This window comes from Sinocyclocheilus anshuiensis, unplaced genomic scaffold (assembly GCF_001515605.1).
Source record: "Sinocyclocheilus anshuiensis isolate Anshui unplaced genomic scaffold, SAMN03320099.WGS_v1.1 scaffold868, whole genome shotgun sequence".
NCBI classification, from domain to species: Eukaryota; Metazoa; Chordata; class Actinopteri; order Cypriniformes; family Cyprinidae; genus Sinocyclocheilus; species Sinocyclocheilus anshuiensis.
Window position 1 is genome coordinate 291,766 of NW_015552624.1, and position 17,227 is coordinate 308,992.

The following is a 17,227-nucleotide window of genomic DNA, read 5'->3' on the forward strand; positions in this document are numbered from 1 at the left end:
GCGCTGGGTTATATTTAACCCAGCATTTTTTAGAGTGTAAAATGCATATCTTGCATATCTTATAAAATGCATATCAACACTTAGCTTGTGTATTTAAAAAGTAAATGCATGTTCGAGTAATGTGGAGGCTGTTTCTCAGCTTGTGCTTTTGTGCGTGGGTTGCATGTGTGTCTTCGTGCATGCTAGCAGAACTCACTAATTTCCAGTTGTCTCTGAATGCGGTCCTTGCAGCGGTCCCTGTATTTGGACTGCGTGGTGTTGTACTCCGTCATCACCTCCACAAACTTGCGTGACAGCGTGGAATGCTGTGGGATGAAGGTAGACATGTGGAGGCGTCAGGGATGTGGAAGTGTAACGGCACATTGTGACGTGAATGCACTCGCTGACAGTGGGTGGCTCACGATAATGTATTGTGGGCCAAGTGTGATCGTGGTGAAATCGGGCCTTGCTTTTGCTGCAGTTTGAGCGATTACCGCGCTTGTTCTGTTTCTGGACAGCAGATGGCGCTGAGGAGGGTGTTTGACAGAGCTGCTCAGTGGGAGGGCAGAGGTCACAGGAAGTATGCCTGTCTCTGAACACCCTGAAGGTCAGATTTACTGCTATTTTGCTGAATATTGCTTCCATTTTAGAGAAACTAGTTTACATAATAAAATAAAAGCTTTTAAATATTCCCTGAGCACTTCCTATTATACACGATTCCCATATGAAAGACACAACACGTTTTGAATTTCTTTTAAAAATACATTTAACTTAATTATTTTTATTATTACTTATTTAGAAGAATAAAAGAAGAAGTTAGAAGAATTTAAAAAAATCATAAATAACGAGCTGACAAGTAGCTACATTTGGACTATTACACTGGTGTTTTTAATTACTTTCATACCTGTGTCTTGCGGATCCGCAAATCTGCAGATGATCTGTTCAACCCCTCCTCTTGCTCGATACTTTGTTCGATTGCTGCAGAATACAGAAATAAACTGATTATAATGAATTGTTCTAGTAACATGTGCTAAACCCATAGCCTCCTCAACGCACCCTATAGACTGACATTTCAAATACCAGCTGTCTCACCCCGGTTACCTGGCTACAACAGTTACTGAGGTGGCACAGCAACTACAACACGATCAAATCCGCCCATGACACTGAAGTAATTGGCGGACCGAGCTGTTACAGTGAAAGTGCGTACACACTAGGTGTCAGACAGAGTGGTCCCAGGGTAATAACAAGCCCCTTAATCTCAGAAGAACAATAGATCTCACTGTCCACTTCAGGAGACAATGGGATTCACACTCCATTCAATTCTAATGGAGCCCGGCACACCATGTGTCACTGGCTACATCAGCGAGAGTGTGGATGAAGTGACTGTCACTGTTGGGTACTTGCATGTAGAAGTTTTTTTTTTAAATACTTTTTGAAGAAAATGGAAAAAAAAAAAAATCCTAAAGTTCATATTGATTGATTGTTTGTTAAATATTATATGTATATTATAGAGAAATATAATGATTAATATTACATACATAACAAATACAATTAAATAATAATAAATATGTATAAAATAATACATTTATAAAAATGTATACGAAATAATTTATTATAAAAATAAATGTATAACCCTAACCTGAATATATTATATATAAATTAATATTTTATATTTTATTATTTATTGTTTATGTAACATAAAATATTATATGTATATTATATATAAATATATTTAATGTTATATAAATTACAAATAAACTAAATAAATAATAAATAAAATAAAATATATTTTATGTAGTATTAAATATTATATGTATATTATATATAACATAATATTACATAATACATAAATAATAACAATTTTATACAAGTGTATAAAATCAATTTATTATAAAAATATAAATAAATATACAACCCTAACTCCTTACCCTATATATTTAATAAACATAATTTATTATATATAAATATAATATTATATTATTATTATTATTATTGATTACAAATAAAAATAGGAAAATGAAGGGTTTGTGTTGCCATCTGCCAGTCAATGTTGTCATAATACCATTTTCCTGCGGTTTCCAAAGAGATTAGTCACATGGCATTTATGGCTCTAAATCTGTTGTTTCTGAAGGTATTAGGAATTGGTGTAATAAAAATATTTTTTATAAGGACACATCAAAAAAATTGTACTAGTTACTGAAAAATGTTATTTTGTGCTTAGGGTGGAGTACAACTTTTTGCCTTTTCCTGAGAGACTTCAAAAGGAAAGCACTTCAAAAGAGTTTAGTCAAAACCCCTACTTGTCAAGAATGTTCTATTGCTGAACTCCTTTGGCCTCAGGTGGCTGCCTTTTAGAATCAAAGATTGTGTCTAAATTAGCCTTGACTACTTGATGATGAAGGTTTTAGGACCTTTAGTAGACTAAACTTAATGCATACTTGCAAATAGACCTGAACTTTTCTAATTTTCTCACACTAAATTCAAAGAGTCGAAGAAGACTGTAAAAATATTCACCATCTCAAACTGATCTCAGATCTGTTTCATTGTTTATATACTGTATAGAGCAGGCAATTAGTCCTTAATGTTTTAGAAAATGTTATGTGTGACTGCCCAAATAATCGTAAACATCCACTACTTTGACCACTTTTGTTCAAAACGGTTATATACTGTAAATTTCAAAAATTTCTGGTTTTATACCTTTTAATTTAGAGCGCACTTTATTGGCTGTCTTCTTAATGTCAGCTGTGAGGTCCTCCAACTCCTGCTTGGTCTCTGCAGAAAAACACAAGGACATACAAAAGAGAAGGTGTTTAAACATATATCATTTTGAGTTTTCAATATTAATGAGCACTGGATGCATTATATTTAGATATAGGGTACAAAGTCATGTGACTAGATAGATAGATAGATAGATAGATAGAGAATGAATGATACATAGATTTGAGCTTTCAGGACTTTAACCTCTGATCAGATCTCAGGCCATATAATGTTCTTGTTGTTTTAAAGAGGAAAGCGAGGCGTCTGTGATAAAGTGGTGGATGTGTGTACCAGAGGTGGACGAAGTACACAAATCAAGTACTTGAGTAAAAGTACTGATCCGTATAATAAAATATTACTCCAGTAAAAGTAAAAGTACTCAGTTTTCAATTTTACTCGAGTGAAAGTACAAAAGTACTTGATTTTTTATGTACTTAAGTAAAAAGTACCGATAGATGAATGTTTATTTTGCAGTTTTATATAGACTACTTTTATCATTTAATTTTATATTAGCATATGTTTTTTTATAATCCTACTGCTCAAAATACCTGGGATTTTCCAAAAATATCCAATAAGGAAATAATGAATATAATAAGGAAAATATGATTATATTTTCATAATGATTTTTTTCTTCTCAAACCTTGTCTGTGGTGTAAAAACACTCCTGGCCAAATGCCCCCAGAGGACATCACTTCCCACTTTGATAATTACTGTAGTTACCATGTTCTGAACATCACATCCTTTCTTTTCCCCCAGATGTAATCTATCAAGGTGGTTGAATAAAAATATTTGGACTTTATATATTTTTTTAATTACCTCAATTTAGCACCAGCAAGCTCGTTAGCTAGACAGTTAGCATCAGCTAACATTGACTTATTTTTGTAGTGAAGTAAAAGTAAAAGTTACTCAAAATAAAACTACTCTAGTAAAGTACAGATACTTGAAAAATTTACTTAAGTACAGTAACGAACTGGTGTGTACAGACCGCAGGCTGCAGTCATATGTTGATTGATAGTTACTGCAGTGCCATTCACTCCCTGGACACCACCTCAGCCTTTTCAACTCCCACCTACACACTCTTCTCTCCTCTGACTAATCCAATCCCTCGCTACTTTCTCTCATTTCTCCAGCCATGACAGTCTGATGACCATGACATTTCTTCCACTACGAGTGTTAATGCCAGTAACACTTCATCACTAGGGAGTATTTGTGTGTTTATTAAGAGGAATAATGCACTTACAAATTCATACTGAAATATTTGCTGTAATATATATACACAATGAGAGATTTTAGTCTCAAATTTAGTGTTTTTGAATATGTACTGCATTTTATTAATTGAACTATGTGTTATGCATTATATACATATGCGCAACATATTATCACAAAATTGGCTTTAATAAGCCAGGTTGAGGGATTTATACAAGCCCCACACTTCAAATCGCTTGGCGCCTCTTTCTGGCTATCAATATTGTGACTCCTGCTGATCACTCTCAGAGGGATGGATGTGTGCGGCGGGTGGGAGAAGAGTGATATATGTCTATACATTGTGCACAGTAATTAATCACTTTGATTGTCATTTCATAGTATATACGGGCGAATCCTCAATTAGGGGAACTTTTCTGTCACCAAGGATGATTGATTTTTAGCTTTTAAAAGATAGATAATAATAGCTTTGAACTTTTTAATCGAGTGTCCTTAATTACTTTTTTTTTATGAGTTTACTTACCATTTTTAAGGAGTCCCAAAAGGTTAAAATTGCCAGAATTTCTGTATTTTCCTAAATATATTATTTCTTTAGTTAAGTTATCTGATTGTTATCTTTTGGCTACTAGGATTTATTTTGAACCAAAGGAAAATGTTGAATTGACCATATTGGTAAATGTATATATTTGTATAACTGTATGTGTGTATGTGTATATATATATATATATATATATATATATATACACATACACACATACAGATATACAAATATATACATTTACCAGTATGAAAAAGGCCTTTTTGAGCTTTTATAGAAATCTGAAAACTTGCATGGAAACCATATTTCCTTTTTTAGAGAATTACAAACTTGCAAAATTAATGTAAAAATAAATTAAGTACTTAAAAATGATTGCTAAATGTTGTTTGAAATGTTTCCCCCCACCCCTTTTTTCATTTTGACTAACAAAATGGTGTTGAAAAGTGCTTAAACGGCAATGCTGTCGTGTAAAACACATGATCTGTTTAGTCACTGGTGTCTGTTAATGTGCTATAGTCAGGTTGAGGCAATATATATAATAATATAATAAGGATTTTTAAAGCTTTTAGAAAAATCTGAAAATCTGCTTGGAAACAATATTTCTTATTTCAGAGAATTATAAACTTTCAAAGTAAAGAAATTCATAAAATTAATTACAAATAAAATCAATTAAAAATAATTTAATAGTGATTGATAAATGTTGGTAAATGTTTATATTTGTATAGGAATGTGTATATATATATATTTTGTGTGTGTGTATATATATATATATATATATATATATATATAATTATTTAAAAGTGATTGATAAATGTTGGTAAATGTATATATTTGTGTATGAAAAAGGCCTTTTTGAGCTTTTATAGAAATCTGAAAACTTGCATGGAAACCATATTTCCTTTTTTAGAGAATTACAAACTTGCAAAATTAATGTAAAAATAAATTAAGTACTTAAAAATGATTGCTAAATGTTGTTTGAAATGTTTCCCCCCACCCCTTTTTTCATTTTGACTAACAAAATGGTGTTGAAAAGTGCTTAAACGGCAATGCTGTCGTGTAAAACACATGATCTGTTTAGTCACTGGTGTCTGTTAATGTGCTATAGTCAGGGTGTGGCCTGTTCCCTGTCCATCGATTCAACAAAAGTGTAATGTATCTCCTGTCACTGAGTTTGCATCACAATATTTGCACACTGCCACACTATTGTTGTGCTTACAGACAGCTAAATGCAGTCCTGCTCTTTCCTGCTCTATGAAAACAAGCCATCATCTCATGTCAGCTTTTTTTTTTTTTTTTTTTTTTTTTTTAGAGATCGATTTGACTGACGAGGATGTTTCTTGTCACACCCACTGTTTAACATGACATCTAACCAGCACTTTAATTGCTCTTGAATACGATTTTATTTCTGTCGGTTTTGCAGTTGCCACACATTTGCTGAAGCGAAGCAGACCTGTTGCAGAAGCATATGAGGTTTAGTATATCTGCAAAATTGCAGAAAAAAAAATCTACAAAACCTACCTCTGCACGTCTGCTTATTAAATACTTTTCACAAATTCAAAGAATTCTGAAATTGTATTTCTCAAAGTCACCTCAGAAAAGCTCTACAGATTCTGTCTCGACCTACTAAGGACTAGAATATGTTATAATGTTTATTTAATGTGAATTTACTAGAGATTTCTTATAGATAAATGAACTGCATGAACCTGAAATTCTGTGTAGCATATGGTGTTTGTTGATGTCTACTAAAGATTATGTAATTTCTGCAGGATTATTTGTTATTTTTGGCCACCGCCTACTGCAAAATACATAGCAAAACATTCTAACAAATAAATAAGCACTCATAGCGATACTTTTATGTTTGCTCCAGAAAACCGAACATACAGCACAAACCATCCAGACCGCAAAAAGTTCTCAAACCCTATAGAAATGCTAAGTGTCAAATTTATTACCCCTCAGCTAAAGCCTGGCTCACACTATAGGATTTTTAGCCCGATTTAGCACCGATTTCCTCCTCCCGAGAATCGGAGCAAAAATCTTGTCGAGCCCCTCGATCAGTCCCGATGTTCGGCGCCGATTATCTGGTAATGTGAGGCATTCACCGATCGAATCTTGCACCTCCCGATCTGCTCGCACACAAATCGGGGCACTACGCACAGCTCGTTTTTACTTGCTAACGTCTCTCACCTGCAGGGCAACATGGAGAACCATTAAGGGCACTGCACTATAATTCTGATGGCTAATTTAGTCATTTAAGCTGATTGGGTGAAATGCGTTAATGAACTAGGACAAAGACGTAGCCATTAGTCACCCGTAGGGCCAACAGAGGTTACATTTCTGCTCAAGGTCACAGCTGAAAACTAGGCTGACCTCAGTAAAAGGATAATATAAAATGCTTTGGTTGTGCAGCGGTGGTATTTTAATGGAGAACTTGGGCTGCTAACATAGATGCTGTGGATTAGCGTCGAGAAGCGATGACCCAGAAATGTTACTGAGATCACAATAACACTGGATCACTTGAGGGTGAGGGGGATGGTATTGCAGTCTTGGTTAAGGATCTAAGCAGCAAACACAAAAGTTAGCTTGATCCCAAGTAGGGGTGACCCATGAACTTTCCAGCAACTGAGATTATATTGCTGTCATTGTATTCAGAGTAAGATATTTCGGATAAAAGGCATCAGCTAAACGAAAAATGACAGTGCAGTGTCTGTCTTTCCCTTTTTGTATGTGTTCTTGTGACTGAATTAAAAGCCTTCTGCAGTAAAAAAGAGAAATTGGCCTTGGCAATAAACCTTGAATGCTTGAATGTACATTTTATGCAATATGTATGTATAACATCACAAGCTCAATAAATAACAAAAACACACACAACACAGACTGGAGCTGAAGGAGAATAATACAAGGAGAACAACTACTGTTAGATATTTAAAGCCATAAATGACAATTTCATATTATATATTTACTCCCATGTTGTTTAGACATGTATAATCTCGTGAAACTCAAAAGTAGGTCTTAAGCAGAATGTCTGGGCCAGCATTTTCCATGAAAAATACCATAAAAGTACTCCATATGACTACTAAAATGATTAATTTTATAATTTTTGAAGCATGAGAGAATAAATCAGCATCCACTTTTGTTGTCACTGTAAAAAAGGCTGCTGCAATTAGACAACTTAAATATCTAACTTAAACTAAAGTTAACTAATCATTTTACGTTAAGCACGAACACTTTAATTGGAAAAAACACATTATTACTTACTCTAATAATTGTAAGATTTGATAACTATTCACAGCAATTATTATTATTTTTTTCAGTATATGAAAAAGTGTGTCTTGGGCGACATGAGGGTGAGTAAATAATGATGACATTTTCATTTTGCTTGGGCTATTCCTTTAAGAATTACTTTATTTAATATGTTCTCCATTTCTCCTCGGGTTTCTGGTTCACACCGACACAGATATCGAGACAGACACTCAACTTCCACAGGTTCCCTTCATCCTTCATGCAGCATGGTGAAAACAGACAGGGAGGAAAGCAAAAGAAAAGAGGGGGGAAAAAAAACAGAAAATAATGTTCTTATACAGTACATGCATGCAACAACTCAACAGAAACAAAAACCATGCATTTAAAACCGAAGCGAATCACATGCAGTCAAATGTATGAAACCGAACCAAAACTGTCGGACACAACTAGACGTCATTTATTATTAAAGATTCATCTATAGCAGCTGAGTCATTCGTAGGCTGTGGATTTCTTGAACTTAGCCATGCAGGCAGCTCAAAAGGCACACTGGGTTCAATAAGGTGTATTAACGGCATTTGTGGCAAAATATCATTTACGACACAAAAAGGAATTGCATAAATAATGATTTTAACCGCAGTTGCTTTTCAGCTAAATCAGCCTATGAATTAAGTGGGATAAAAGTATTATAACATCTAAAATACACACCGCATATCTATTTGCTGTTTAATATCAATTCACAAGCAATATTTGAGCATCTATACAAGTAAAAGATTGGACGAAAGCATTTCTTCATTACATACCACTGTAATTTCACTGATTTGACAGTTGACTTACTGCACGTGCACATTTACTAAAGAGCTGCTCTGTCAGAATGACCTCACACATTAGTCAGACAATACTGGAATGACTCGGACACTCAGACATTTGCCGTAACTGAAGACTGTTGCTGGGGAAAGATGAGGTGAGCAGGATTTTTTAGCAACATTTGAGGACTCAGAGCTGAAGAAACAGCCTCTATAGATGCAGTGTGGGCTGGTGCACTATGAGGTGTGTGGGCTGGGTCTAACAAACACTTGGAGCGATGTGGTGGCAGTGCCTCTTTTGTAGAGTGGGTGGCGCAAATGCAAGGTATTGGAGAAAGTCTTGAATAGGCTCACCAATGAGCTCATATATCTTGCCACACAGCTGCAGTAAAGTCATAGAGCTGGTGCTTTCCAAAAAGTGATAAATACTTTATATTTCAATCCTTGCAACTTTCCTGCATTGTGACAGAGTATGCATGCATAACTTGCTCATTTGTTAGGGATTTTAAATGTGTTAAAGGAATAGTTGACCCAAAACTGAAAATTTCCTGAAAAATGTACTCAACCTCAGGTCATCCTAGATGAGTTTGTTTCTTCATCAGAACAGGTATGGAAAAAGGTAGCATTACATCACTTGCTCACCAATGGATCCTCTGCAGTGAATGGGTGCCGTCAGAATGAGAGTCCAAACAGCTGATAAAAACATCACAATAATCTACAAATAATCCACACGACCATCAATTAATGTCTCATGAAGTGAAAAGCAGCGAGTTTGTAAGAAACAAATCCATCATTAAGGAGTTTTAACTTCAAACTGTCACTTCCAGCTAAAGTACGAGTCCTCTCTCCATAATAACGCTTCCTCCAGTAAGTAATCTCGTCTGAATCAAGGAGAGAAATATGCAAAGATCAAGCACCATTTACAATTTAAAACTGTTCTAAACAAATATGTTGGTGGATTTTGTTGTGAGAAGACAACAGGGTGTGGACTTTTTAACTGGAGGAAGTGTTTTTATGGATTATGGGCTCATATTTTGGCCAGAAGCGACGGTTTAAAGTTAAAATGCCTTAATAATGGATTTGTTTCTTACAAACACGCAGCTTTTCTCTTCACAAGATGTTAACTGATGGACTGGAGTGTTGTGGATTACTTGTGGATTATTGTGATGTTTTAATCAGCTGTTTGGACTCTCATTCTGACGGCACCCATTCACTGCAGAGGATCCATTGGTGAGCAAGTGATGGAATGCTACATCTGTTTTAATGAAGAAACAAACTCATCTACATCTCGGATGGCCTGAGGGTGAGTACATCTTCAGCATATGTTCATTTTTGGGTCAGCTATTCTTTTAAAAGCATAATTCACTGAAAAATGAAAATTCTGTCATCATTTACTCACCTTTTGCACATAAAAATAGTCTATGTGACTTTGAATTTATCCATAACTTAGGCTTTCATCTGTTCCTCATGCAAAGATTTTAAATATAGCACACAAGTCATTTTTTATGTTACTTTTATGTAAAGAAGGTTGAGTAAATTATTCATCTTTGAGTGAACTATTCCTGTAAGGGTGAGCAGTATAGTAGACATGGCAAATATAACCGGTGCATTACTGTTAATGTTGAAGATGTGGGTGGAGGTGATTGCTAATGTAAAAATGTGTCATCTTGCCCTGAGAGATATATATATATATATATATATATATATGCATTCTCAAAACGTGTGTCCATGTGGTGTATTTGTGTGTGCAAATGGATGGAAATGGGGGACGTAAAACGTCAAATTAGCTTTTTTTTTATTGCATACCTGACCGTCTCACTGATGAGGTGTCACAGTACTTTAGTGTCCTTAAAAGGAACTACCTTCTAGGCACAATGTTCATTTTTAAACCACACTAAATGCTTTTTCATAGATGCAATGTATACGCTGAGACTGTGTGCTGATGGGTTGAACTCACTTTCATCAGGGTTGGGTGCTGCTAGGATGGCACTGTGCTGCTTCTTGACCTGTTCTACATCTTCTGACAGCTTTTCAATACAGCCACGGATCTCCTCCACCTGTCAGGAGAACATGCGTTAAATAATGCGTCAATACAGTGACATTTGCAAATGATAGGACCAAATCTAAATGACTATCTACTTGCCTATTGTCATGCTCTGTGAAAATAATTGACTAATCAGCTTAAATAATGTGGATCAATTTAACATTTGTATTTATTTATTATTATTAATAATTTATACTTATAATCATCTTTTTTAAAATCAACTATAAAATATTTTGACATTTTAATAATAGTTCTGTATCCTACATGTGACCCTGGAGCACAAAAGCAGTCTCAAGTCGCTGGGGTATATTTTTAGCAATAGCCAAAAAAACATTGTATGGGTCGATTTTTCTTTTATGCCAAAAATCATTAGGATATTAAGTAAAGATCATGTTCCATGAAAATATTTTGTACATTTCCTACTGTAAATATATAAAAACTTAATTTTTGATTAGTAATATGCATTGCTAAGGATTTCATCTGGACAACTTTAAAGGCGATTTTCTCAGTATTTAGATTTTTTTTGCACCCTCAGATTCCAGATTTTTGTATAAATCTCAATTTTAAAAAATTGACCCTTATGACTGGTTTTGTGATCCAGGGTCACATTTTACAGATACATATTATATCTTGTCACATGAAATGTTAGCTGTAGAAATCTATTTGATATCAATGTCAATTTTAGTAAGTAAACATGCAGAAACTAAACTGCATTACAATATGAACTGCATAAAAATTATTAAATATCAGGCTGGTATGGAAACCATGCCTTGTTCATTTTTAACAAGAGCTTTCTTTTGTTTTATTTCTTAGCTTTAAATATTTTGAATCTACTTGAATTTACTTCAGCTGTTTTCATTACAAATTATATTATCAGCATTACAGTTTGAGTATGTAAAGGATGGAATACACAAATTTTGTACAGATTTTTGCCATAATTTGCAGTCTAGACAAGTCAACACTAGTTGGTAAAAATTTAGAGCCAGTCTGCATTCGGAGTTGACCGATTTCACAGAAAATCGCACCGTGTTTGATGGGCTTAGATTTTTAGCTTCAGACTATGAGTCCATCCAGTCAGAGGATATCAAACATTTAATATTTTGAGAACACATTTTTTCAAAGCTTATGTTTCTGTTTGAATTTGTTGTGTTTGGAACGACTTGAAAGTCTAGCTAGTGTTTTAAAATCTGTTCAAATTTAAAAAGTCACTTAGTGTGTTCCATTTAATTTTGAAGTTGAATTGGAAAATAGACATGAATTTTAGAATGTTTTATTAATTGGTATGTCTCTCTCTTGCTTTAATGACAGCAGCACTCAAGTTGACATGAACAAATTCTGTTGAGCAAATCAAATCATCTACATCGGCATAAATAGGAACTGGATATGATATTTGCCTTAAGATAAAGTTTACCTGTTCAAAAAATTCATCCATAAAGTGGTCTCGGTCGACATGAACGACTTCCTCATCATCATCACTGTCCTTAGCCTGTGACAAAAACAAACACACCACTTAAATGTCTTGATAATCTCAATGCAAAAAAAAAAAATCCTTCAAGTAGATGGAAAATGTATTTTTATAATGTTGGACGAGCACAGAGAGAACTAATAAAATCACAAATGTTGCACAACATACCTATAGAGTAAATGGTATGTAAATATTATGCGTATGAATATATTATCATTAAATAATTTACATTTACATGGATTCGTTTAGCTGATGCTTTATCCCTGAGCGACTTACAAATGAGGAATACAACAACATAAGTGATTCATCTTAAAGAGACAATAATATGCAACATACAAAACTGCTGTTTCTTAAACCGTGCCAAATTATTGTCATTCTTTGCTGCTGTTTTTGGTGGCATCACTCAGTGTCTCACCCAAGAACACTGTGATAATGGCCCAAAAACAGCAATTCCTCAGCGGTTGGGCTAAGAGCAACTGTATTCAAAACGTCCAGACTGCTTCTCCATTTCTCATATAGGATAAAGTAGGGCAGGCTAATAAACTAATACAAATCACATGTTTTCAGATGAGCACACGTGTCACATTTAAAAGATGGTTTGATTGTGTTTACATATTGGTATGAGAATTGGGGATAGCTGGAGGGCCATCTCAGATTAGCTGTATGGCCAATCCACACTGAGCAGTATATGATGTTCTCCTATGTGTGTGTAGTCATAAAGACCATCCTGCCTCCCAACCTCTGCACCCTTTCTGGGAACTAATAGCTCTTCATTTCAAGCAAACTGCTTCCCATCCAATGAAAAGGCTATTTCCAGAGAGAAAACATAAATTATAGTGACAGTTAGGAGACTGAGCTGGAATCATGTTTACTGGAACACTGATTAATATTCAACAGTAATGTTGTAGTACTCTTGAGACCATTGTTTGAAGGTCTTGGTCTGGTCTCGGTCTCCACTGCATTTGTACTCAGTCTTGTCTCAATCTCAGACTAAGAGGACTCAGGATTTTATTGGTCAAGACCACAACTGCAGGTCATAAATTGGCAGTGCACTGTCTGATTTATTAGTTAATTTATCAATTTGAATGAATGTAAAACGTCCTGCTTCAAATGCAATCAATAACTTATTTCTAATTTGATTTCTTTTGATTTTGTTGTGCCGGGTCAGAAATTAATGGGGAATTGTGTCAAAAAATTCATGAAAATGCTCAAAAAATGTAAGGTATGATTGCAAAAAAGTATTTATATGAGATTTTTTTTATATTATAAAATATAATTAAGCGATATCACAAGAGCAAAAGAGAGCTGTTTTCATGAATATGAGCACAATTGCAAATGTGATGTTGATTTTATACAAATGTTAAACAAGAAGTGAATATTAAGGGAAGTATGTTTTAGACACAATTTTAAACACAAGTTTTTGCTATTTCGCCAATGGTTCGACCAGATGTGATGTATTCCAATCAAAACTTTAAGCGCAAAGTAAAAACAGCAATGATATTTAATGACATCCTTTCAATGTCTGTAAAATGGCAATTATGAATAAACCAGAGAGCAAATGAAAAAGACAGGGCATCTAAAAAATGAAAAAAGATTACTGTTGAGTCTGATTAAGTAATTGGAGTTATTGAAAGACATCAATAATGACTGTTTTGAAACAGGTTTCCCAAATGCTTGTTTTTGTTTCAATTTTCGAATTTTCGGGTTCCCATTTGTTTCTGGTTCACTCAACTTGCACAGTAAAGATATGCGACAGATGTGGATGTCATGCATTCCGATAAAAACTAAGTGCAAAGTAAAAATGGCAGTGATATTTGTCTAACATCATCTCAATCACCTGTTATGTCTGTGAAGCGGAAAATTATAATTATTTATTCTGTTTAACACAGTAGTCTTAGACGTAATGGGCCCTATCATACACCTGGCGCAATGCAAGTGTTTTTTGCTAGTTTCAGCCCGATGCAGTTGTCATTTTCACGTCCTGCGCCACGTTGTTTAAATAGCTAATGCATTTGCGCCCATTTGTGCGCCCATGGGCGTGCTGGTCTGAAAACGAGGTGTGATCAGGTGCATTGCTGGCACGTTGCTATTTTGAGGCAACTGAAATAGACTGCGCCATTGACCAACAAAAACCTGGTCTAAAGTCTGGCGCAGTATTTTTTCTTTGTTATTTAAAAAGCGCGTTAGTAATATGCACCTATAGACGGGTGCACAACGCGCGTACACTTTGCTTATTACACACACAGGGACACGCAGTAGCACACAAACATTTTTAAAAATGGAAAAATTTAATTCCGCCATGTAAATAGCAAACCCGCCATGGCGCGAGCGCAACTGGCTTTTAAAGGGGATGGGAGATGAGACTCTGATTGGTTTATGGCACGTTACGCCCAAAACACACCCATTACTCATTAAGAGAATAGGGACAACCCTTTTAGACCATGCGCCGGGTGCGCCGACCGTTTTTCCCGTCGTTAAACTAGCAAAAGTGGATTCGGACACGCCCTAAGCGCAATTGCGCCATGCGCTTTGGACCCTGCGATTAGATCGTTAAAATAGTGCCCAATATGTTCCTTCCAAAAGTAATGGCAGTCAATTATCCTATTCAGGTAGCAGTGTGTTCATCATTAATCCATCACACTTGGTGCATCCAAAATCGTGTACTGTCTGAGTAGGTATTACATTTGAATTTGAACTTACTTCACAACCGTTAAGAGTATGGTTTATATAGTATGCATATGGGAAGTATGCACGAAATTCAGCTGTACTACATCTGCCATGTTATTCTGTTAACATGTACCAGTGTCAGTTGTGTCGCTTCACTGCCGTTCATGGGATAGTAAAGTGTCCATTGAATCCACACTTCAGAATCGCAGCAGCAGTAGTAGGTCATCCGGATACTTTTTTAAATACTATGAATTTGGAGATACTATTCTTGTGGCGTACTGTTTTTTTGCATACTATATAGTAGGGGAGTATTTGATTTCGGACACAGCGACTATGTTCAATAGTGGGTAAATGCTTGTGCTGAGAAACAAATTCCAAACAAATTCAAGTTCCTTCTGACTGCCACTAGGGGGTATATAGTGACAGTTACATATTAAGGAGACGTCTTAAAGGGGTGGTTGACTGGGTTTTTTCTAGGGTTGATTGTGTTTATGGGGTGCAGTCTAACAATCAACCACCCCTTTAAAGGTGGCTTACATTTAGATAACTTTAAATATGTAGTGTGGTTGCGAACGCAAAGCTCTTCAGGGTTACTTTATTTTTTACTTTAGTGACAAATACTGTGGCTAATATTTGTTATTAACTCTAGGGCAGGGTTATTATTGTTAACTAAAACTGCACATAAAATTTCATTGTTTGAAATAAACATTAAGTGAAATAAAATATTTAAAAAAATAAACTTTTTTGACAAGGCAACATTTTCATTTAGTTTAAGTTAAAGTACTAAAAATAGCAAACAAAAAAACAAAAGTAAAATACTAAAATATTACTGCTATAGGGTCAACAAACTGGCTTAGTTTTATATGAACTGTAAAATATACAATAAAATAAAATGGGGTGGGTGGGCAAAAAGGTTTATTTCATACTCTGCCATTGATTTGGTTGACAAAAATTCACCAGAATATATATGTACGAGATTGATTACTGGTTATTTCTTGAGCTGAATGTTTTTAATCTTAAATATTTCTACACCAGTGCTATGCTATACATAACTGTCTGCCAGTCGAGTGATGGGTGCTTCAGCCTGCCTATCTGCAACTAACGTAATTTAATTCATGCAGAGGCTATTTTCACTCTCCCATCATCAGATAATGGCAATAAAGTCCCTTCCCCCAACAAGCAAAGGTCAAATGTCCGATGCTTTTAGCTTACTGACAATTGCTTATTGATTCAACATTTTACCCATTTCTGTTTTAGGCCCCTGATTCTATGCATTTCCCCATGACAAAAGGATTGCATGTTAAAGCACAATGAAATAGTAGCAGAAAGCAGCCGCTGTGTTGTCTCATCAGTCGTGCTAATGTTTACTCTCCTGCTTCTCTTCTGCTTCTCTCCTTATCTGGCCGCTCCCTTCCCGAGCCCTGCCCTCCCTGCCCCCTCAGCATCTGGTTTCACGGGGAGTGGCTTTGCCGCTGGTCCCCTGTGCTCTATATCTACGGTACCGCAGTATCAGTCGCTAATGACCTTTACAAAAAAAAATTCTATAGCAACAGATTTCAGGAAGGAGCAGAGGCCTGGTGGATTTCTGATTTTAAGAGCTGAATTGTAGCACTGGAGCCTCCTACCAGTGTGGTTAGTGTGTGGGTGATGATGGAGGATTCTGCAAATGTTGGTGCCTTTTTTTTGGAAGACACATTCTGTGTCTACAAAGCTGGAGAGCACAGATTAGGTCTGGGGGAAGAGTTTGGAGACAATAAATCTCCTACGATGTTAGACAAGGGTCACAGTGGGACAGCAATAAACAATTCATATTTGCTTTCATCTCTTTTGCTGTTGAGTGACAAGAAGGGATCCTCTGCTCGAACAAGGGGAGACATTTTAGAGCAGGGGTGTCAAACTCAGTTCCTGGAGGGCCCCAGCCCGGCTCCAACACACATACCATGTAGTTTTCAAATAAGCTGAATCAGGTGCATTTAATGAGTGAGTGAGTGAGTGAGTGAGTGAGTGAGTGATGTGTGGCCAAGTATGGTGTCCCATACTCTGAATTTGTGCTCTGCATTTAGTCCATCCAAGTGCACACACACAGTGAACAAACACACACACACACACACCATGAACACACACCCAGAGCAGTGGGGAGCAATTGGGTGTTAGGTGCCTTGCTCAAGGGTCTCACCTCAGTTGTGGTATTGAGGGTGGAAGGGAGCACTGTACATTCACTCCCCCCACCTACAATCCCTGCCGGTGAACCCGTGAACTTTTTAAAAAAGTACTTTTATTTAACTATGACTTTAAAATTAAAACTAATAAAAACTATAGTAAAAACTATTTGAAACTATTAAAAATCGTGTCTTGTTTCACCATCTAGATATTACAGCCCGTATATTTATATAAAAGGCTATGCAGGCATCTAGTGGCTATACAGTTTAGTATTACAGTTTTATTTGTATTATTATTATTTTTTATTTCTTTAACATGTACAAGTAAAAATAAATATAGTTTATCCACAACATTAAAAAATTTACACAATA

At 35.5% G+C, this 17,227-nt stretch overlaps 1 protein-coding gene across 1 annotated transcript in view; it reads right to left on the minus strand.

Moving 5' to 3' along the window:
* Positions 1-17,227, minus strand: part of LOC107666328 (syntaxin-1B) — a 52,678-nt gene that overhangs the window by 8,226 nt on the left and 27,225 nt on the right. The window contains exons 2-6 of the mRNA XM_016457576.1: positions 11,976-12,050; positions 10,478-10,577; positions 2,677-2,751; positions 884-957; positions 197-305 (exon numbers count right to left, since the gene is read on the minus strand). Coding sequence (XP_016313062.1) covers positions 197-305; positions 884-957; positions 2,677-2,751; positions 10,478-10,577; positions 11,976-12,050 — 433 coding nt within the window. The remainder of the gene's footprint in view (positions 1-196; positions 306-883; positions 958-2,676; positions 2,752-10,477; positions 10,578-11,975; positions 12,051-17,227) is intronic.